Consider the following 22,164-nt stretch of genomic DNA (forward strand, 5'->3'; position numbering starts at 1 on the left):
TTTTTTTTTTTTTTTTTTTTGCAGAGAATCGACACTGACACTTACTGACTCTAGGAACTGGATCGTAAAATAATCAAATCTATAGCAGCGGGGATTCAAAAAATTTCGAATTTTGGGAAACCTAATTTTTCGGGTTTACTCGAACCGGAATACTAAACCGGGTCGCAAGTTTATCTACATATTTCACCAAAATTGAAAACACTCATGAGTCAATGAAAAAGACTTGGCGTATTTATTATTCTGTGTGGGGTAATGTAGAAATTTTGAAACCGAGCAAGAGGTTTGTGGCTTGAGTGATAGAGTAACTTAATCATAAATTGAAATGTATCAAAGTAGATTGACAAATTGATTTATATAATCAGGAAAAACAAAAACAAATCTCAAGATGTTGTCTGCAAATGTGNTATCTTTGACAGAAGGAACAGGATTACCGCGGATAACGATCGGGAAGCAATGAGAAGAGAGGAAGGCGTTGATGACTCGAGTCATCGATGACTGGNGTTGGCGAATTTGCATCCCCCAATAGCTTCACCATTGCACTGCCTACGATCACTCCATCAGCTCCCCATTCAACTATCTGTTCACACAACAAAACCAGTCAACAAAGAAGCAATAATGAAGACAACATAAGAGAGGCCTTAGGAATCTTGTTAAGGTTTAGAGGACCTGTTTCACATGCTCAGGCTTTGATATTCCAAAACCAACAGCCACTGGCTTGTCTGTGGCCTGCATTGAATTACAAATGGCTAAACAACTTGAGCATTTCTACATCAATACAAGATAACTGAGAAACAATAGAAAAAAAAAAATACTGTTATTAGACCTCTTTGATATCCTTCAAAAGCGACTGAACCTTTCCGCTTACAGATGCTCGTGCACCAGTCACTCCAATTGAGCTCACCTGTTAAATTCAATAACAAGGGGCAGTACATTCTCAGATTAAGAAAACACATGTGAACGTCTGCATAGATTAATATACACTGAGAGGGATCTTACTAGGTAAATAAATCCTTCTGATGCGTCAACAATTCGCTTCATTCGCTCTGTTGGCGTGGTTGGTGTAGTGAGTAAGACCTTGATTACAAACATTGAGCAAAATTAAAAGGCAAAAAAGATACTAAAAGCCGAATGTCAAAATAAATGAAGGTAGATCTAGCAAAACACATGTACAGTCTCAGTGCCTACACTACACAATGCTTCTACTGTTTCTGTTGAGGAGACTGGCAAAAAAAAATCTCCACAGAGACAAATGATAAGAAGGTTCAGCTAAGAAAAAAACCCAATTTGAGGAGAAGAAAATAAATAAGATATAAACATACATATAGACACATGCTTTAACAAATTATTGTGATATGCTGCACTGGAATGACTGAGAATGGAACAAGATATAAGCGTCATTTAAAGCATATGCTTACCAGTTCAATGTCATTGTTGAGTGCTTCTTTCCTCAGCATCTCAGTTTCCTCAAGAGGAACATCGGGAACCACAAGTCCCTGTACACCAACAGCTCTGATGCTGGACATGAACTTCCCCAATCCACGTTTAAGAATCGGGTTGTAATACGTGAACAACGAAATTGGACAAGATATTTGCGGAACAACCTGCACCAAGTCCAATAGTAAGAATACATATATACTATGGGATGACATCTGACAGGGGACACAAAACACATCTCTTTGCTTTAGAAACAAAAACTCACCTTGTCTAACATCTCAAGGATGTTATCAAGATTGGTTCCCTTCTCCAACGACCTTGTCGCTGCAGCCTAATTGAATAGATAACAAAGGGAAATATAATCAAACAAAACTGAAAATCCGAGGTAATGGAAGCATACATAATCCAAATATAAAAGTTTGCATTTCGATTTTTTAGATTGTAAAACCTGAATAACAGGTCCATCAGCTAAAGGATCAGAGTAAGGAACACCCAATTCGATAATGTCAGAGCCACAAGCGTCAAGAACTTTCAATGCTTCAGCAGTAGTAGAGAGATCTGGATCACCAGCTGTGATGTACGGTATGAATGCTACCTTCACACACAAAAAAAGTTATACAAAATCATAAATCAATTAACCACATATCCCCAACGAAGTGTTGCAAGTCTATTGTATCAGTATGACCAAAGTTTCAGACCTAGTTAGCTAAATGCTACTCACTCTGACAAGAATTCATAAGCAACACATATGCGTACTAGTTTGTTTTTTTTTTTGTGATTCAAGTTCGTGAGATAAACAAATTGGTTAACGATTCCAAAACCTTATCATATCCAAATCTAGTTGAACGAAAATGAAAAGAGTGAGAGACTTTGACTTACTTTGCCTTGTTTTTTGAGCTGTGTGAAAGTATCAGCGAGACCGAGGGTAGGAGAAGAGGTGGAGAGAGAAGCCAGGGGAGTCAATCTCTTGAAAGAAAGGGATGAATCAGGAGAAGAAGAATGGCGGAATCCGAATTGGGTTTTTGGGGATTGGAGGAAGAAGACGCCGGATTTGAAAGCAATCGCCATTGGAAGAGCTTGTGTGTGGATTCTTCAAATTGGATTTGGTTGAAGAAGTGAGTATTCTTCCTTTATTATATAAACTCTCTCTTGACCCACGTTTGGAAGAAAGTGTTAGGTGAAAGCCACCAGCCAAAGAGTGTGTCAAAGCGCCGTCACTTGCATCTTGGAGCCTATTTTGACTTGGTGATTTTGTTCTTCCGTTTCTGGTTTTGTTAAAAATCATTTTCCATTTTATACGACATGTGATTATATTATTAAAACTTGACTAAGATTATTCTTTTTTGAAAAATAATGAATTTGAACTTTCAACTATTTTCATACATATATATATATATATTTAAAAATATAAGACCAGATTATAATTTTTAATTTTAATTTAAGATAAACAATTTACAATTTTGTTAGTTCAACCGCTACCATTCGCAACTACAAACGTTTTGCAAGAAAAAGTTTTAAAAATCTAGCAATGTAGAACAGTCTCACACGGTATTAAACAATTTTTATGAGTGTTCTCAATCTTTTGCCACCCCGCAAACATAACATTTACATATTAAAGCATACTCAACACCTTGTACCACTCAACACATTTATAATCGTGTAAATAACTAAATATACGTGTGAAGCATGTGCATACCATACATATACAATATAATTTTTGTTAATGAATTACTTTTATGTGAAGCATACATAGCAAATCATATACTAAATAATAAAAAAGAAACCATATTATTATTAGTATATAATGAAACTAAATAAATAAACAATACAGTATGTTATTATACAGTTTATTCCAAGTAATTGGAGAACAAAATAAAGCATGTGAAGTTTGACAAGCGATAAACAACAGACGTGATCCAACATAATCAAATGTACACAGAGTACAGTAAAAATGGAGATGGTAAATTTAAAATGTGATGAGTCAGATAGAGGATCATTACTGTATAATGGTACACACTTCTCTCTCCAACTTCCTTCTCTTCCCTGTATAAATTTCATCATCTCTTGTCTGCAATATATTTAAAAAAAAATACTTTCAGTTACAAATCTTTCTCAATTTCTTAATTCTCTCTGGAAAAAAAAAACTAAAAATAATAATCAAAATCACCTCTTGGTATAATGAAGGTAAAGCCTGAATCCTCTTTGACGCATCAGCCAAGCGTTTCCGTGGCATATGGTTTTCATTAGCCGCATGGTTCTCAGAAACCTATCACAAATCAGGAGACCCTTCTTAAGATTCAAATCTTTCACAAACTGGAAAGTGTTTTACTTTGCATCAAAATGAATCACAAAGAGTTTATTTGGTCCTAATTTGTATAAAACCAAGACAGTAAACCAGATTAGATTGTCCACCCCCTACACATCACACAATATGTCCAAGGGATTACCTGTTTTCTGATAGCTCCTGTAAGTAGGTCCTGGCATCCTGATGCATACACAAGTTCTAATTTTGGACACTGGAGCACCAAACTCTGCGGCTGCAAATTGCTGCATAAGTTCAAATTCAAGTCCTTGAGCTCTGGGCAGTTTAGGAACAAAGCCTGCATTAAAAGGTTGAAACTATGAGAAGATGGGAAGGTATAACTTGTTATGAGAGCATTGGTGAAGAATCTCACGTCTAAACTGGAGCAACCCCACAAACTGAGTTTCTTCAGCCGTTTATGTTTGATAAACATCTTCTGATTGTAGCCTGCTGTTTTATATGGACTCGGATTCTCTTCAATGATCGGATTATCTATATTGGGATCAGACACAGTCATGCCACAATCCATCAGCTCAAGAAGGGGCAATTGAGCAGTAGCAAATTGAATGCCACCTGCAAGAATATTCATTATAGAAGAAATGAGAAACCAGGGATAAACTATGTATTATATCACACATATGCAAGCAGAAGACCAAGAATTTACTTGATGTAATGTTGGGACAAAGAGCAACAAGTAATTTTGAAAGTGTATCAGGTAAGACATCGCAGATCATCCCAAGGCCAGTATCAGTAATGCTGGAACTAAAACCAACAAAAACAAAAAAAAATCATGTCTTAAATAACGCTCTTCATACCAAACTGAACCACTAGAGAGATGCAGATAAGTATACTGAACAAGAACAAGACATACCCACTCAGATCAAGCAATTCAAGGTTAGTGTAACTTGAGGAAATGGCAGCTACGGATGCATCTGTGATATCTATTCCAAGAACTAGCGAGAGCATTCTCAACATCCTGGAAAATAAGCAAACTGACATCAATCTCTCAAATGAATATACGAGACTTAAGTTCCAGAGAATGGTGATATTTCTTAAATGTGCATAAGGAGGATTTTTACAAAGAAAACCAAGAGTGCGAAAGATAGATATTAGACAAACCTGAAATTCACAGCAGTAAGCGCAAGTACTACAGGATGTGAAAGCTTCAAAGAGGCTATATGAATGTTCTGCAATCTAGTACAAGTCCTTCCCAAACCATCAACCATTGTTACAAGATCAGTTGAATCATCTTCTTGGCGAGAAAATTCCAGAGATATTTCTGTAAGATTTGGACAATTGAAGATCTGACCAAAAGAAGAACAATATATTTTACGTTTAGACACATACAAATTCACTATCTGCACTATGGAGAAGAAAAAAAATGGAAAGTCAGTTACCATCTTTGAGAGAGAATGAAGATCCGAGAGCCAGAGAGTGGAGAGGCTTGATGAAGAAAGAGAAAACCCTCCTAGGTTGGAGCATCCTTCCATCTTAAGGCTTGTAAGTCCACGTTTATTAGCAACAAAGCGACCCAGCTCATCCCTATTCATACAATAAAACCATTGAACAATCAAAAGACAGAACCAGAGAAGAACAACACAACAATTTCTTAAGTCCATCATAACCTCAAATCCCGGTAAGAAGCAAAATCTAAGATAAATCAGATGCTAAATGACTGCTTACCACAGATGAATGTACAGCAAACAGAACCAACAGTTTCTACAATCATGACATGATCCCATAAGACTCAATGAAGTCTAATCTGAGTCTAATCTCAATCTGAGCATAGCAACTCAAAAAATCTGGACTCGAACAAGACTATTTACCCAGTAATCCTATTGACAGCTGCACCCGAAGTAGAGATCTCCAAAACCTCCAGGTTAGGACAAGAAAATGCAATACAGGCCAGAGTTGTCGCATCAAAATCACTGCACATATACAAGAGAACAAAAAATCCAATCAGAAACAAGGATCGTTACAATTAATAGCAATTAATCCAAGAATCAGAAGACAATTAATAATTTTAATGGTTTATCAATCATCGATAATTATTAAGAGTTCATTTATCCTTAAATTTAAACTCGATTATTCTAATTCATTAGAGAACTCTCAGATCTAAATAGATCTAACGAAAGAATGAATCAAATCAATCACCTCTCGATTTTAAGTGAGAGTCTAATAAGTCGAGGACACTTTTGCAATAAAGATCCGATGTATCCAATCTGAGCTCTCTCCGGAACCCTAATCCGAAGCTCCTCAGCCGCTTTCCACATCTTCCTCGATGTCTCCCTCCATCCTTTACAAACCCTAGCCGCCATCAGCAAACTCGAAGGCGGGAGCCTCTTAAGCACTTCCCATAAACCCACGGCATGAAACCTCCCGGGCTGAACGATATCCGTATCCAAATGCAGATCCAGATCCGTCGACGCGGCATCCAGATCGGGTTCATCCAGTGAATTACTACGCGCATCGACGTCGTCGAAAGACAAAGCGCGGCGCAAGTGAGTGAATGACTGACGAGAAGACGGCGCCGCTGTTAAGGATAAGACGGTAGAACGGGAAGAAGAAGCGGCGGCGGAGATGCAGCTGGTCACCGGCTCGGTGGCGATCGGAGTAGTGGGAACATCAGATGGAGCAGGAGATAGAAGACAGACATGGCCTTTCTTAGGTTGACCACATCTCCCGCAATTGTAACTACCTCGGTTTTTTCTAATGCGCTGAGATTCAAGCGCGGCTGAGATCGCGGCGGTTGCGGTGGCTGGAGAAATATGCGGCTGAGGTTGCATCGTTAGATTTGGGAGATAGAGAGAGAGAGAGAGAGAGGAGATGGAGTTGGGGGGGGGAGTGAGATTTGGGATTGGGAGTGGAGGGAGAGAGATGAAAAGAACAAAAAAAAATAAAGAGGAGGGAAGCAACGGCGGGAGATAAAATGGTGTTTTCGCGCGACTGATTTCGAAAGACACCGAAGCAAAATTATATGTTAAAATTGTTGAAAATGAAAGACGTAGCCGCTCTCAGCTTTAATATACCAAAGGAGCGTGAGGTCTACTAGCTTTGTGAATTAATTACAGTTTTACCCTTAGTTTTGTGAATATATGACGTGGTCTTTTTTTTGTTGTTGTCGACGTTGGGATCCACTGTACTTACCAGTGCCAAAAATAAGTTGACTAATAATATTTTTTTGCTATTTTGTAAGGAAAAGATTCTTCCTATATTTTTTAAAAAGAGCAATTAGTAATATAGTAAATTAGTTACTAGTTAAAGCAAACACAATGGTGCTGTTCGTTTCATTGTCGCAAGCGGTAGTGGCAGCGGTAGCGTCTGCGGCTGCGGTAAACATTATTATAGGTTATTGTTTATTTTGTTGCCGCTACCGCATGAAATATGTTCGTTTTGCTATTGTTACCGTTGCCGCAGCCGCTATCGCTTGTTTTGTGTTCGTTTTATAGACGCTGCGGTAATTTTATATTTAATTCTTGTTTTATTTTTATAAATTTGTATAATTATATTTTGAATCAACAAAATATAATTTAAATATATTTACAACCATAAGAATGTTTATTTAGCTAGTAATAATTTTTTAATTAAATCAATAATTATAACAACATATTTTGTGATAAATTATAAGCTAAATTAAAAATATAAGTAATTTTTTTTAATAAGGTAAACGGCCTTGACCATATTCATTCGTGATGTTGTCACGCAAAGCTTCCATAGCTCTATCACCCGTCGGCTCATATGCAATATGTTCTTCTTCTTCTTCTTCTTCTTCTTCCTCTTCTTCTCCCTCTTCTCCTTCTTCTCCTTCTCTTTCTTCTTCTCCTTCATCACCATGATATCCTTCTGTACTTTGCCAATGTACAAAATCATGATCTTCCCTATGTGAATCTCGTATGAAGTTGTGTAGTGTCATCGTTGCTGTTACGAGTTTAATCCACTTAGTGACACCATATTTTGGATGCTTACGATCCAAAATCCTCCATTTTGCTTTCCACACTCCAAATGTCCTCTCAATCACAGATCGCAGACCTGAATGCTTTCTGTTGAACAATTCTCTTGCACTTACTGGTGGTCCTCCTCTAGCAAATTGACCAAGATGATATCGCAAACCACGATGTGGACCAAGATACCCTCTCCTTGTGGGATACCCAGAGTCAACAAGATAATACTTCCCACTAGGCGGATGTGGGAAAAAAGGTTCATACCTCGCACAATGAGTCAAGACCTTTGTATCATGTGCTCTACCAGGTACACCGACATATGCGTATATGAACTTCATATCAAAGTTACATATAGCAAGAACATTTATTGTTGGTTCTTGCTTTCTACCTTTATATGCTTCTGCAGATCGACTTGGAGGGCGAACCGGGATATGAGTTCCATCAAGTGCTCCAACACAATCTTTAAAAAATGGCCAATATCGATCATCATTCCTCAAAACAGGGTTTACTCTTGTAAATTCACCTTCTTGTGGCTTTAGTGTATCTGCTGCAAACTTGATGAGAGCACTCAAAACATCATCAACCTTCCTTTTCACTGTATCCAATGACCGCTGATATCTTGCAGCTATATCTCGGATAGTTTTATCCTGACCAACGACCTCAAGAAACATGGCAACAGATTCCTCAATGTAGACATTTTCAGACTCTTGTAATCCATATCGTGTAGTTAGCATCTTACATAAAGCCTCAAAAGTTCTTTGGTTCATTCGGAGAATGTCATAACATTGTGTATCTGATCCATGCATAAGTTGTTGGACATGACGCCATCCTGCTCCTCGATCTGTTCTATGACTTAATCTCTCTGCAGTAAGTGAATCAATCAAACCAAATTCATCATCATCATCACCATCATCATCACCTAACATCCATCTTCTAATCATCTGCAAAACCATATAAGAGTTGCCATAAATAAAGTGTGACCATATAAAAGTTTCCATAAATTTTTCATTAAAAACCATTTTAATCGTTCATAACACAACACATCAATGAAACCATTTAATCGTTCATAACACAACAAATCAATGCAAAATAAAGTGTGACCAAAAACCATTTTAATCGTTCATAATCGTTCATAACATGCAAGTCATGATCTGCTTCATAAACACTACAAATCATCTAGGTTCCTTCTAGTCATAAGCTCCAAAAAACTGATCTTATCTTCAGCACTAGTATAGGCTATAAATCCCCGCCTGGTTGCTTCATCTGCTAGAAGATGCNTAAACACTACAAATCATCTAGGTTCCTTCTAGTCATAAGCTCCAAAAAATTGATCTTATCTTCAGCACTAGTATAGGCTATAAAACCCCGCCTGGTTGCTTCATCTGCTAGAAGATGTTGAACTGCTGCTTTGTAAAATGAAGACCACATCCTAATTCCAGGCAATCCATTGAGTGTCTCTACTACACTCTCAACACTAGATGCATGCTCACGCTCCAACATCTGTTCTGCTATTCTATTCTTCTTCTCAAGAGCTTCAGTCCGTTTTACAACTGCTTCAATAGCCATATCTTTCTCCCTACACCTTTTTTTTGCTCTTGAACTTCCAACTTGAGTCTGTGTCTGGGTTTGTGTTTGATTCTGTGTCTCTACCCTTGGCACTGACATATCTATGTCAACAGAATCAACTTCATCATCTTCATCTCCATCCACTGTAGAATTTAAACTAGCTTCTCCAGTTTGAGCGCTCCATCCTTCAGCTCCAGTTACTACTACCAAACGGAATTCGTTTTCATACATATCCATATTAGCAACCAGTTTGCTTCTATATTTTCTTGATGCAGGCCATTCCTAGATAGCAAAAACAAAGGCGTGTAAGATACTGATCACATACAAAAAAATATGAAAACAAGAAACAGCCGTATATGTGAAAGGGATTTATAAAACCAGAGTTTATATAGAAGAATATACAAGTACCTCTATGCGTTGCTTCCACCAATCATCTGGCATATCCAACCTTCCCATATCATCAAACCGAACCTCAGGCCTATTATGAGTTAACGTTCTAAAGGTAGTGTATTTTTTCTTACATGAATCATACTTATTCTTAAAAGGGTTCCATTTCTTATATCCCCTCTTAAATGTCTCTTCGAACTTCATCATGATGTTATCTTTCCCCGTTTGATTCATTCCTGCACTTGTTCTATTTCCATTTTTTCTCTCATCCGCATAAAGTTTAAAGAATAACCGAGTTTCCTCATCGGTCCAAATCTAAAAAGATGCATAAAAAAAATCTGAAACCACAACCACTAAGATAAAAACTAAACACTAAGATAAAAACCAAAACACTTACTTCTTTAGACATCTTCTTTCTCAAAACACTTGAGCTGTAACCTGAAAAATCATCAAAAACCAAACAAACAAGTGTTAAACAAGTGTAAATACAACACGTTATACTGTTACTCCAGTAGGCAAGAGAATTATTAGAAGAATATACAAGTAATCATAAACACATGAAAATAAAAATTAAACAACAGATCATTGCATAGAAGAAACGGGTTCGTATAAAAGCAAATCATTAACAAGGGACTGAAAGTGTTTGTTTATTCAAAAAGCCAGAACCATTTACGTACACATCAGCCATTGCCAATAACATTAACAAAGGACTTAAGTTAAGGTACAACATTTCACAATCTAAACTAAAGCCACAAAAGTAAAGCTTTATGCTGAGGGACACACAACACAAGACTCGTTTACATCAAAACCAAACACTCGTTTATATAACAAAGAAGAGAGATCGAGACTTGAGCACTTGTATTTGAACCTATAAACCAAAGCAACCATCAATTTGATAACCTTTCATCTGAATAATTCTATTGTTAAAGTGCTAAGAATTCAAAAAGAAAAAAACAAATTTGCTCACAAACAAACACTGAGAGATCAAGACAAGACCAAAATAAACGAATTATTCAAATGTTCAAAAACCCATAATTCCAAAACCGGTTTTGTAACGAGTGAGCCGAGAGATAGGGAGATGGGGATAGAGAGAGAGAGAGTGAAGATAGAAATTGTACCTTTGGACTGAAATAGAGAAGAGAGAAGAGGATGAAATAGAGAAGCTGTTCACCAAGCTTTGGATTTGTATAGTAATTACCCAGAGAGATGGAGATGACGAAGCTTAGAGAAGAAGAAGAACCATGGTGGCGACGGAGAAGACGAGATAAGAGAGTTAATTTAGGGTTAGTTGTTTTGTAATTTTTTGAAGAAAACAAGGGTATATTTGTTATTTACTTCATATAACGCAACTTTTCAGTCTCTGACGTTGAATTCAATCCGCGTCCAAAAAAATTAATCGCAGAACGCTGCGTCTGCTGCTGCGTCATGCCGCAACTATCGGCGGCGACCAAACGAACAGCTAAACTTGCGTCTGCCGCAGCCGCAACTACTTGTGGCGATCAAACGAACAGCCCCAATGAATAAATATTAGTAGAGAATCTGGAAATCGTGTCGCGATAAGCTAATAAATTAAATTATGACATATTTGATTTATCTTTATTTTTTGGTTGGAACATATTTATTACCAAAATCTTTCTTTGTTTATAATTTTTATTTATTTTAATGGCCATTCAACATTTTCTAAATCCTGTTTTATAGAATTAATTATTTTTTAATATTTTTTTAATAGTTACTATTTAGTACAGATTTTTAACATTTCGGTAGGGATATTTTTTTGTTGTAAATTATATCTCTAGTATATATATTTCATTACAAATATTTTCACTTCTAATTATTAATCTAAAATATATATTTCAGTATCTATATATATTAAGTTGGTTTTTCTCTCTTCTCTTTCATTCACCTAGTCACTTTTTTATTTTCAATTTTAACAAATTAATCCACATCATCAAAAAAATATAAAATCTAAAGTTAATGCATCAATTAATTCAATCATTTTTGTAATTTTTTTTTTAAACAACAATTTACAATAATTAACTAGAATGTAAACCACCAAATGAAAAAAAAAATACAACCAAAAAAATATCAAAGTAAAATATGAATAGAGATTACATATATATAAAATTAGATATTTCTATCGTAACATATAATAATTGTGTATATATTTGTATAATTCTAGAAATAGAAGAAAAATAAAGCTATCATATATTTAATGGAACAACAGTTACTTTCAAGAGCTACAATTATTAGGCTAAACAAAATAAGAACTTTTTTAAAAACAAACACAAAAATTTAAAGGTTTTTTTGGTGTAAAAGGTTTCAATTTTTGGTGTTAAATTATAAATTCATGTTACCGAGTAAAACCATAAAGATTTGGTGCATATTATTATTTAGAAAATTCTAAATAATATAAATAATTAAAATAGTTTGAGTGATCTATGTTATTTATCGTTTTCAAATTTGAAAACTTGTGAAATTTGTTAAACAAAGATATATCCTAAAAAAAGAAAAAATATTAATCAAGTGCTCAAAAATTAAAACAATGTATATATTTAAGAGAAATGTATAATATTACTTGAAATAAAACATATTAAAGAAGACACACACACCAAAAAAAACAAAATAGTGAAAAATACTAAGAAAAATTTGAGAAAACTATTTGTAATAGTAACAATTATAATAGTAGTGGTAGAATGTAGAATTTTAATTGTGACGAGTGTATACCAAAAAATAAAATAAAAAATTAATCATGAAAGTATATGAAAAGAAATAGATAAGATATATATCGGTTAATAAAATAAATTTAACATCTATACAAATTTATATTTTTAATATTAAATAATTATATAATTATATTCAACAGTTCTATTAATAATAAACGGGATATAAGTCTAGTAAAAAATATATTATGGTTGTTTTGTAACTTTGTTAACGGTTTGTTTTATACTTTAAAATAGATTAAACTCCAAACAGCTATCTGTACAATCGAACCATAAATGCAGTTTGGTGGGAGACTCTGAATAGTGACCGTGTGGAGTTTATTGATTTGTCTAAAGCGTATTTCATTCGCAACGATGCTAACATGAAGTCTCACGTGGTGGCTTCAAAGATAGAAAGCTCAACACAGTACCCAAAAAAAAACTAACAAAGCAAAAGAAAACTCGATATTGTTCATATATACATACAGCCGTTACGATGGCACAAGACTTCAAAGGTTCAGTATTAGAGCTCTTTCGGGAAAAGTTACAACCTCTCGAGGAATTTGATCGTGTAGGTCAAACGATCAAAAGTATTGCAGGACGGCGATCATATCTCCACGCGACATTAAAAACATTGTTCTCTGCCAAGAAAAAGCTTCTTCTTCACAGACACAATGTTCTCCTGCAAACATGCAAGTCAAAATATCAAGCACAGTTACGGAGGATTCTTCTAGTCTACCCTATTTTATGGGGCGGGCAGAACAGAATTGACATCCTAAGCATGGTATGAGAATATGAGCTAAAAATGCATTGCATGTCTTTTCTAGGATTAGAAATTAGGACCAGTGCATTGGAAACTAGTGAATACCTTATCAGGGAGCTCCAATGCCGTAAATACAATCTTATTGCAACCTTCTCTACACCCCAGCAGCTGCTTTAGCTTCAGGACTTGCCTTCCCCTGAAACGAAATTGGAAATACACATCTCAGTTCCAATCTTTTTTCCATGTTGCAAAACAACGAGAAATAACTAGATTGATATGTTTGACTGTTCACAAACAAACCTCAGGAGAGTCTTTGCGGATTTTCCTGGTTGGAGTCCTCATAGTGACAAACTCCTCAGACGCTGTGGGGTGAACACCCACTGTAGCATCAAAGTCGGCCTTAGTTAAGCCAGCTTTTACTGCAACCCCAAATCCCTGCCAAATAAAGTTCAAATTCGATCATACATGTTTTCTGTGTATACTTGTCAGGTAGGATGAATCATGTTAACAGTCAAACCTGGATGATTTCTGGTGAATCTTCTCCACACATGTGAACACCGACAACTTTATTGGTGTTTGCACAGACAATGAGTTTCATGAACACCCGGTCGGGAAGTCCTGAAAGCGTAGCCTTTAATGGCCTAAAGTTTGATGTGTAAACATCGACATCACCATATTGCTCTATGGCCTGCAAACACGTACCTAACATTTATAAGCAGTAACACACAAAAAACCATATTTTCGACAAGTTATCCTACTTACCTGCTCTTCAGTTAGACCAACTGTTCCGATCGGTGGCTGGGAGAAAACAGCGCAGGGAACGGCTCTAGTTGATCATAAACACACAGAAAGGATAAAAGCCATCAGAGACAATGGTTATAAAATGTTCTAGATTACGGAAAGAGCATGAAAGACTAGACAGAGAAAACTCTCATCAATCACCAAAAACATCACAAGTAAAGATTGTTATGTTACCTATAATCAGGCTTGGTTGGCTCATTTTGAAACAAAGTTTTAGCCAATGCACCTCCCTCCATCAAAGCAACTGGAGTCAAATTGATTCGGTCAGTGACATCCCCAACAGCCCAGATGGAAGGAACAGATGTCTGTGAATATTCGTCAACCTTGCAAAACAAAATGGAAACATGGAGCACAATTACACAATAAGTAACCAGGTCTAACACGAGAACTGTGTACAATGCAATAATAGAAATACCAAGTGACAAGAAATAGGTAGAACATTGGATCATACCTCTATTGCTCCATTCTTCGCCATTTTTACCCCAACATTCTCCAACCCTAAGTTCTGTTATAGCAGCCAACATTACATTAATGATCAGCCATATTCTACGACGGTACGACCATTGTAGTAGCTTCCATTTAAGTCATAAATAAGGGGTCGCAGTGGCCAGTTTATCTTAGACAAAGTATTAAAGCAATGAACTTTGCTAACACTTTTCAGTTTACAGTTATCCTTCGAAAATAAAAGTCATGTTATACCTTTGTGTTGGGCTTGCGACCAGTTGCAAACATTACATGTGAAAAGCCCTCAACAGTACCCTTGCTGGTCTTCAGAGACAACGAGCCATCACCAGATTTGATGATGGCTTCAGGGGATTCTTCAGTGTGAAACTCAATGCCTCTCAAAGACATCTGCTCTCCAACAAAATCCCTGACCTGGGACAAGAATAGAATAATAATTACCATTAGAAAATAGCCACGAGAACAAAACGAAAGCAGCAAACAGTAATCCTCATTTTTTACTCACGTCTTCATCAAAACCCCTCAGCACCTTCTTTTGCCTTATAAATACATGAACTTCACTGTTAAGACCATTAAAGATACCCGCAAACTCCAGGGCTATGTAGCCACCACCAACTATTGCAATTTTCTTAGGCTTTGAAGGCAAATCAAGCGCAGCATCGGAATCAATAGCAAACTCTTTTCCTGGAATGTCAGGAATGAAAGGACGTCCACCAACTGCAATCAGAATATTCCTCGTAGTATAGATTTTCCCATCTACATCAACAGTGTGTGGGTCTATAACCTGCAAACATATAAACATATCATCAACCATTCAAGCTCAAATCAATACATCGAAGTTAAAGCATATGAACTATATATATAAACCTCGAGCTTCAGCATACCTTCCCACGACCTTCAACCAACTTGACATTAGCTTTGCTCAGTATATTCTTATAAATACCAGTCAACCGCTGCAACTCAGCATTCTTGTTAGCAATCAATGTACTCCAGTCATGAGTAGGCTCAGTATCATACTTCCAACCAAATCCATGACTGTCTTCAAACTCGTGACTGTATTTGGATGCATACACAAGTAACTTCTTTGGAACACATCCTCTCAGCACACACCTGTAGAATAACCAAAACCGAGTTCACTCAATTCGTTTTTTTGAATGTTTAAATCTAACACAGCTTAGAATTACATCTCTGTACAACACAATCAAAGTATAAAACCATAAATCATCAAGCAAATGCTTCAAATTTCTGGTACACAGCTACTAAATCAAATTGAAATAAGCCAAAAGACGAAACAAAACTTACGTTCCACCGACGCCACCAGCTGTATCAGAAGAGATGGTGGAGAAAGGAAGCTCGCAAACGGCGGCGGAAGCACCGAAGCTAGTGGCGAAGCGAGAGGCGCGGACGCCGCCGCTTCCGGCACCGATAGTGAAGAGATCAAAATCGTAGTGGCGGTCGGAGTCAGCTCCATTGTCGGAACTGGAACGAACAGAGAACCGGCGAGAGTGGTGGTAATACCGGTGGTTTGAGAGTACGGCGACACGGGGACGAAGGGAATAGAGAGAGGTTAGGGTTTTAGGGAGCGAGAGAAAGGTAGATGATGGTAGATGATGGATAGCGATCGGGAGTTTTCTGCAGAGGATTTGAAGTGATGGTGAAGATGAGATTGTACTTGTTAGCTTCGGAGTCGAAACCATCTCTCTCTCTCTCCACGATTCTTCCTCTTTTACTCTTTTTTTCTTTTTTCTCTCTTTCTTTAAAGTTTGGGTGCGTGTATACGTTTTGTTTCGATAATTTTTGTGGCATTCCATAGATTTATGACATATAATTTAATTGTTTTAAACAATTTCTAACATGTTTTTTTGTGTGGTCATAAAGACTCTACCAAACTGACGATGATAACTCACCCATGAGTCCATGACACATTGACACTACTAAATTTTAGTCCAACCTCCCTTAGTAGTGACACTACTATAACACGGATACAACTTCAGCGGTTAACAATAACAACGAAGTGACTGTAAAATGGTTAAACGATGTAAGGGATAATGGTATAAAAGAAGGAGATACAACAATAGAGAGCATGTACTTTGGCTTTGATCTTTGTCGTCTTAATTAATAAATAATCTAAGGGAGAGTAATGTACAATATTCTTCGGACACAACCTTCAAAGTCCATGTATGGTTGTGCAAAGACCTCTTGGATATGGATATGGAGAAGCTAAGGAAAAATGGCAAAAATCAAACCAGACTATTTGGTGAACGCTTTTTCATACCCAATTTATAATATTCTGCATTTATCAATCTGAATTAACTAATAATTTAAATTTCCTATCTAAACTTTATAAATTTAAGACTATTTGGTGAATGCTTTTTCATACTCAGTCTATGATACTCTGCATTTATCAACCTGAACTAGCTAATAATTTAAATTTTCTACCTAAACTTTATAAATTTAACCGATTTCAACGGCTTTATAGACGGTGTTAGTTAACCGTTTCACAACGTTGACTCAGACACCAACAAGGCTTGCACGTGGCACCGTTTCACAGCGTTGACTCAGATGCCAACAAGGCTTCCACGTGGCATATCAATTTATTAAAAAGAAAACAAAAAACGTTACAAGGAGGATTCGAACCTCTGTTAGACTGTTACATAGTAAATCTGTTGAGAATTGAGTTCTTGATTAAATCTGCAACAAAGAGAAATCAGTCAGTCGAAGAACAAAGAAGAAGAAGGAAAGCAGTAAAGCTCCCGTAAAGAAGAAAACGTTGTCGGAGAAGAGACGACGTGAAGCGAGGAGTCAAGGGAGGAGAAGAAAGTCAACAAACCATTTGGGTTTGTGTTTTGTGAATTGGGTCATCGGTGATGATAAGGCCCATATGAATAAATGTTTAGTTAAGGTCCAACAAGAAGAGTTGTAATAACTAAGTCATAGTTAGAGTATAAGTGAGTTGTTAAGAGTTGTTGAATGTGTAAGAGTGAATCAGGGAACTAGAGTTCTAATGAGTAAGTAGAGTAGCTACTAGTGTGGCTTGTGTAAGAGAGTAGAAGTATGGCCTAAGGTATGGGCATAAGTGTGTGTGGCAAGTGGAGAGAAACTACTATATGTATGTGTGCTTGTGTTGTAAGGAAGATATCCAAGAGATCCGAAAATAAAATGTAATCTCTTTGTGTTATCTCTCTAAGTTCTCTAACTTTCTTGTTATTCAATGAACAAAACAGAGTGTCCAAAACAGAGATAGAGAGATGAGAGAAACTGATCTTACAAGTGAGAGTAAGATCCTGAAATGTCAACAAAATCTAATGTGCTTAATAACCACTCGGACATATCAATTTTTTGGGATTGGACGAACAAAGATACAATATATTGGCTTACGTTTCTCTTCGTCATCTTCTTCTACGTCCGATGCACATGAGAGAGAAAGTCACCAAAAAAACAAATGAATCTCGATTTCAAAATCCAAAATTGAAAAGTATAGATTGAAGAGATCAATATTATCTGAAAACAAATGAATCGATTCGTTTATACTTTGTTTTTTTTTTTGTTCAACCCGTTTATACTTTGTTTATTTATATGTGCAAACTGTAAACTCAAAGACTCGAAAATAATAGATGCTGAAAACTTGTATTCTTATTGAATGAAAAGCATTGGCTTATATAGCCTTACACGAAACAGAAAACTCCTAAAATACTGCAGAGAAACAACCTTCTCCTGCAACTACTTTTGACCGGATTAATAGGTCTTTATTTGAATAATTAAAACAACCATAAGAAAGACTCGTTCTTGGATCACATCCTCTTCAGCTCCGCATTCCTAGTGCTGACTTCTTCCAACAAACCCTCCCTAAGCTCAAACTTGGTCCACAAATTTGAGCTTATCAGCCATTGAACAAACTCCAAGTTTACTTCTCATTTCTTCAAATGTTTCACGCTTCAATGGCTTCGTGAAGATGTCAGCAACTTGTTTGCTTGACTCGCAATGTTCTAAACTTATGACTCCTTCATTTACGAGATCACGAAGGAAATGAAAACGAACTCCAATATGTTTGCATCTTCCATGAAAAACAGGATTCTTAGATAATTTGATCGTTGACGTGTTGTCACATTGAATCACTGTGCTTCCTTCGACATCGTAACTCAACTCTTCCAATATTCTCCTAAACCAGACAGCTTGACATGCACAGATAGATGCAGCCACATATTCTGCTTCCGTGGTTGAGAGAGTGACTATTGGCTGCTTCTTAGATAACCAAGCCACAGCTCCTCCATCCATGATGAACACATAACCCGAAGTGCTTTTCCTGCTATCAATATCTCCGGCAAAATCACTATCAGTATACACTGACACCTCTCCGATTCCTCCTCTCTTATACCAAATCCCAAAGTCCACCGTTCCTCTCAAATACCTCAAAACTCTCTTAGCAGCTTGTAAATGCAGCATTGTAGGTTTAGACATATACCGGCTTAGGAGACTTACAGAGAATTGCAGGTCTGGTCTGGTGGTAGTGATGTACATGAGACTTCCTATAATCTGTTTATAGAATGTCTCATCCACTCTTTCTCCTCCTTCATCTATATCCAGCTTGCTCCCGGGTACCATTGGGCTGCTTACTGAGTTGCATCTTTCCATATCAAAACGTCTCAGCACCTCAAGAACATACTTTCCTTGTGAGATATGTATCCCGTGTGGTGTTTGCAGTACCTCTATCCCCAGAAAGTATTGCATCTTCCCAAGATCTGTCATGTCGAATTCCTCCTCCATTGATTCCTTGAATTCCTCCATTATTGAAATGTCATCTCCAGTGTAAATTAGATCATCTACATAGATACTCACGTACAGTGAATTTCCATGTTGATTTGTTTTGAGGAACAGAGTTTCTTCATTCTGAGACTTGACGAAACCGGCTTTGGCAAAGTAGTCTCCGATTCGACTAAACCAGGCTCTTGGTGCCTGTTTTAGTCCATACAACGCCTTGTGGAGCTTATAGACTTTATCTTCTTCACCACTGACCTCGTAGCCCTTAGGTTGTTGTATGTAAACATCCTCCTCAAGAATTCCATAGAGAAACGCCGACTTGACATCTAACTGATAAATGATCCAACCTTTCCTTGCAGCCGTAGACAATATAGTTCTGATTGTATCCATTCGAGCCACAGGAGCGTATACCTCAGTGTAGTCGATCCCTTGTTCCTGAGAATACCCCTTGGCCACCAAACGAGCTTTATATTTGCTGACTTCTCCATTCTCATTAAGCTTCGTCTTGTATATCCACTTCACGCCAATACACTTTGCTCCTTGTGGTAAATTCGAAAGCTCCCATGTTTTGTTTCTTTCTATCGATCTTATCTCCTCATCCATAGCTTCTCTCCACTTAAGGCTCTTCTCAGCTTCTTCGAATGTGAGAGGATCAGATGAGTTTATTATCGCCATGTTGACTTCATCCTCATCATCATCAATCTCGTTCCCGGTGATGTAGTCATTCAGATAGCTAGGAGCCCTTATTACACGACCCTCCCTGGCTACTGTAGGCTGCGAAACTGGAGCTTCTTCGACCACTACTGTAGGTTGCTCTTCCTCAGTCGCGTGTTCTCCTCCCTCATCATCATCGCTTTCCTCCCAGATATGCTCATCATCATTCCAAGTAAGATCAGCGTCATGATGATCCTGAATTTTTTCCCAATTCCATCCTTCTGTTTCTTCAAACACAACATCCTTGCTTACAATGATTTTCTTTGTTTCAGGATCATAGAGACGATAACCTTTTGATTCTTCTGAGAAACCAAGAAGCATGCAAACAATACTCTTGTCATCGAGCTTCCCTCTTTTTTGATCTGGAACGTGAACATGAGCAATGCTCCCCCATACTCTAAAGTGCTCCACGTTTGGTTTGATTCCACTCCAAGCTTCTTGTGGTGTCACATCCTTTACCGAGTGAGTTGGACATCTGTTTAAGATGTAGAATGTCCAGATCACAGCTTCTGCCCAAAACATCTTAGGTACCTTTCTCATTGAAAGCATTGATCTCACCATGTTCATCACAGTTCGATTCTTCCTCTCTGCAATGCCGTTTTGTTGTGGTGTGTATGTTGTGGTTAATTGTCTGCAAATCCCTTCTTCTTTGCAGAAATTTGTGAATTCAATTGATGTGTACTCGCGTCCTCGATCCGTTCTGAGACATTTGATTTTCTTGCCAGTTTCTGTCTCCACCTTCCTCTTAAACGTCTTGAAGAAATCAAACGCCTCGGATTTTTCTTTCAAGAGATAAGCCCACGCCTTTCTGCTGAAATCATCAATGAAACTACAGAACGTATCTCTTCCCACTAGTGGTAGTAGGACTGATTGGACCACAGATGTCTGAATGTATGAGCTCCAGAACCTCTTTTGCTCTCCACTTGCTCGTCTTAGAGATAGGGTTTCTTGATTGTTTCCCCACCAAGCAATCAGAACAGGTGAAGTTTTGCGCATCAAAACTTGGAAGACCATGCACCATCTTCTTGCTCTGAAGTGCCTTCATCCCCGTGTAGCTGAGATGCCCATATCTCTCGTGCCATAACTTTGGTACCTCCTCTGCCACGGTTTGAAGGCATCTCTGTTGTTTCACTCCATCACCAGATTGATCGTATAGCATGAACATCCTGTTCCTGCTCATCTTGCTCTCAGCGATTAGCCCTCTCTCATCGTGGTAGATTTTGCAGGCTCCCTTACGAATGATGATTGTTACATCCTTCTCCTGAAGCTGGCCAAGACTCAGTAGGTTGTTTTTGAGTTCTGGGATGTAGTATACCTCACTGATAGTGTACGCAGCACCATTCAAGACCAGCCTTATGTTCCCTTTCCCTACGACCTCCAATCTCTTATCATTTCCCAATTTAACCGAGTGTTTGAAATCAGTGTTCATCTTTAAGAACAGCTCTCTGTCTCCACTCATATGGTTTGAGCAACCTGAGTCGAGAAACCAAACCTTCTTTCGCATGCTTTCTTTCTCACCATCATCACCTCCATACAGCATCATAAGTTTCTCCACTTTCGTCTCGACATCTTCTTCTTCTTCTTCATACGCCATTAGCAGCATCTCTTCCTCTTCATCAGCGTAGTTGGCTTCCTCCTCCCACTTTGGGCACTCATTCTGAAAATGACCAAGACGATGGCATTTGTAGCACTCTACTGTGCTCTTGTTTGGAAACGTACGCCCACGACCACGTCCCCTGCTTCTGCCATACGCACCTCTTCCTCTGGTCCCAGCTCCTCTCCCATACGTTACTTTCAGGACTTGATCATCTCCTTTGTCCTGTTTCTTGAACTTCTGTTCATGCACAGCCAATGAGCTCTGTAGTTCATCAAGAGTGAGCAACTCAATGTCCTTGGATTCCTCAATCGAGACCACCACGTACATGAATTTCTCGGTGAGGGTTCGCATGATCTTTTGGACCACCTTGGAGTCCGTCATTGTCTCTCCGTTACTCCTCATTTGATTTGTGATGGCTAGCACTCTCTTAAAGTAGTCTTCCACCATCTCCGTTTCTTTCATTTCCAACAGCTCAAAGTCCCTTCTTAGTTTCTGCAACAAGGACTTCTTCACACGTTCGTTCCCTCCGAACTTCTTCTTCATGGACTCCCAAATGATCTTAGACGTCTTCCGATCTAAGATTTGCTCCATCGTGACTCTATCAATGGACTGATAAAGGTAGTGCTTCAGTTTGTGGTCATTGGTTTTGGCATCGTCACGTTGTTGTCGTTGCTCCTCAGTGAGAACCGTCGTGGGGGCAGGTTCTTCATAACCAATCTCGATCAAACTCCACAATCCTT

The 22,164-nt window shown here is 37.7% G+C and overlaps 5 protein-coding genes across 5 annotated transcripts; all 5 read right to left on the reverse strand.

Annotated features, from left to right (window-relative positions):
- On the reverse strand, window positions 428–2,705 carry LOC104784066 (tryptophan synthase alpha chain, chloroplastic-like). Its single transcript, XM_010509137.2, has 8 exons — window positions 2,314–2,705; window positions 1,883–2,029; window positions 1,700–1,765; window positions 1,416–1,601; window positions 997–1,074; window positions 824–901; window positions 667–726; window positions 428–577 (listed from the first exon to the last, which is right to left on the reverse strand). Exons 1-8 carry the CDS (start codon window positions 2,500–2,502, stop codon window positions 428–430), a joined length of 954 nt encoding a protein of 317 aa, XP_010507439.1. The 5' UTR covers window positions 2,503–2,705.
- Window positions 3,254–6,732, reverse strand: LOC104781331 (F-box/LRR-repeat protein 17-like). Its single transcript, XM_010505973.2, has 10 exons — window positions 5,891–6,732; window positions 5,563–5,664; window positions 5,134–5,278; window positions 4,856–5,040; window positions 4,608–4,712; window positions 4,401–4,498; window positions 4,110–4,309; window positions 3,882–4,034; window positions 3,602–3,700; window positions 3,254–3,502 (listed from the first exon to the last, which is right to left on the reverse strand). The coding sequence occupies exons 1-10, from the start codon at window positions 6,520–6,522 to the stop codon at window positions 3,431–3,433; spliced, it is 1,791 nt and encodes a 596-aa protein (XP_010504275.1). The 5' UTR covers window positions 6,523–6,732; the 3' UTR covers window positions 3,254–3,430.
- LOC104784067 lies at window positions 6,984–8,630 on the reverse strand. The gene is made up of 2 exons (XM_010509138.1): window positions 7,703–8,630; window positions 6,984–7,063 (listed from the first exon to the last, which is right to left on the reverse strand). The coding sequence occupies exons 1-2, from the start codon at window positions 8,628–8,630 to the stop codon at window positions 6,984–6,986; spliced, it is 1,008 nt and encodes a 335-aa protein (XP_010507440.1).
- On the reverse strand, window positions 8,962–11,124 carry LOC104784068. Its single transcript, XM_010509139.1, has 4 exons — window positions 10,749–11,124; window positions 10,028–10,068; window positions 9,652–9,945; window positions 8,962–9,525 (listed from the first exon to the last, which is right to left on the reverse strand). Exons 2-4 carry the CDS (start codon window positions 10,037–10,039, stop codon window positions 8,962–8,964), a joined length of 870 nt encoding a protein of 289 aa, XP_010507441.1. The 5' UTR covers window positions 10,040–10,068; window positions 10,749–11,124.
- LOC104781332 (glutathione reductase, chloroplastic) lies at window positions 12,655–16,145 on the reverse strand. Its single transcript, XM_010505974.2, has 11 exons — window positions 15,658–16,145; window positions 15,240–15,465; window positions 14,861–15,139; window positions 14,593–14,769; window positions 14,345–14,398; window positions 14,068–14,216; window positions 13,855–13,918; window positions 13,610–13,780; window positions 13,393–13,527; window positions 13,198–13,288; window positions 12,655–13,011 (listed from the first exon to the last, which is right to left on the reverse strand). The coding sequence occupies exons 1-10, from the start codon at window positions 16,050–16,052 to the stop codon at window positions 13,247–13,249; spliced, it is 1,692 nt and encodes a 563-aa protein (XP_010504276.1). The 5' UTR covers window positions 16,053–16,145; the 3' UTR covers window positions 12,655–13,011; window positions 13,198–13,246.

Source organism: Camelina sativa, chromosome 4, assembly GCF_000633955.1.
Source record: "Camelina sativa cultivar DH55 chromosome 4, Cs, whole genome shotgun sequence".
In the NCBI taxonomy this organism is placed as follows: domain Eukaryota; kingdom Viridiplantae; phylum Streptophyta; class Magnoliopsida; order Brassicales; family Brassicaceae; genus Camelina; species Camelina sativa.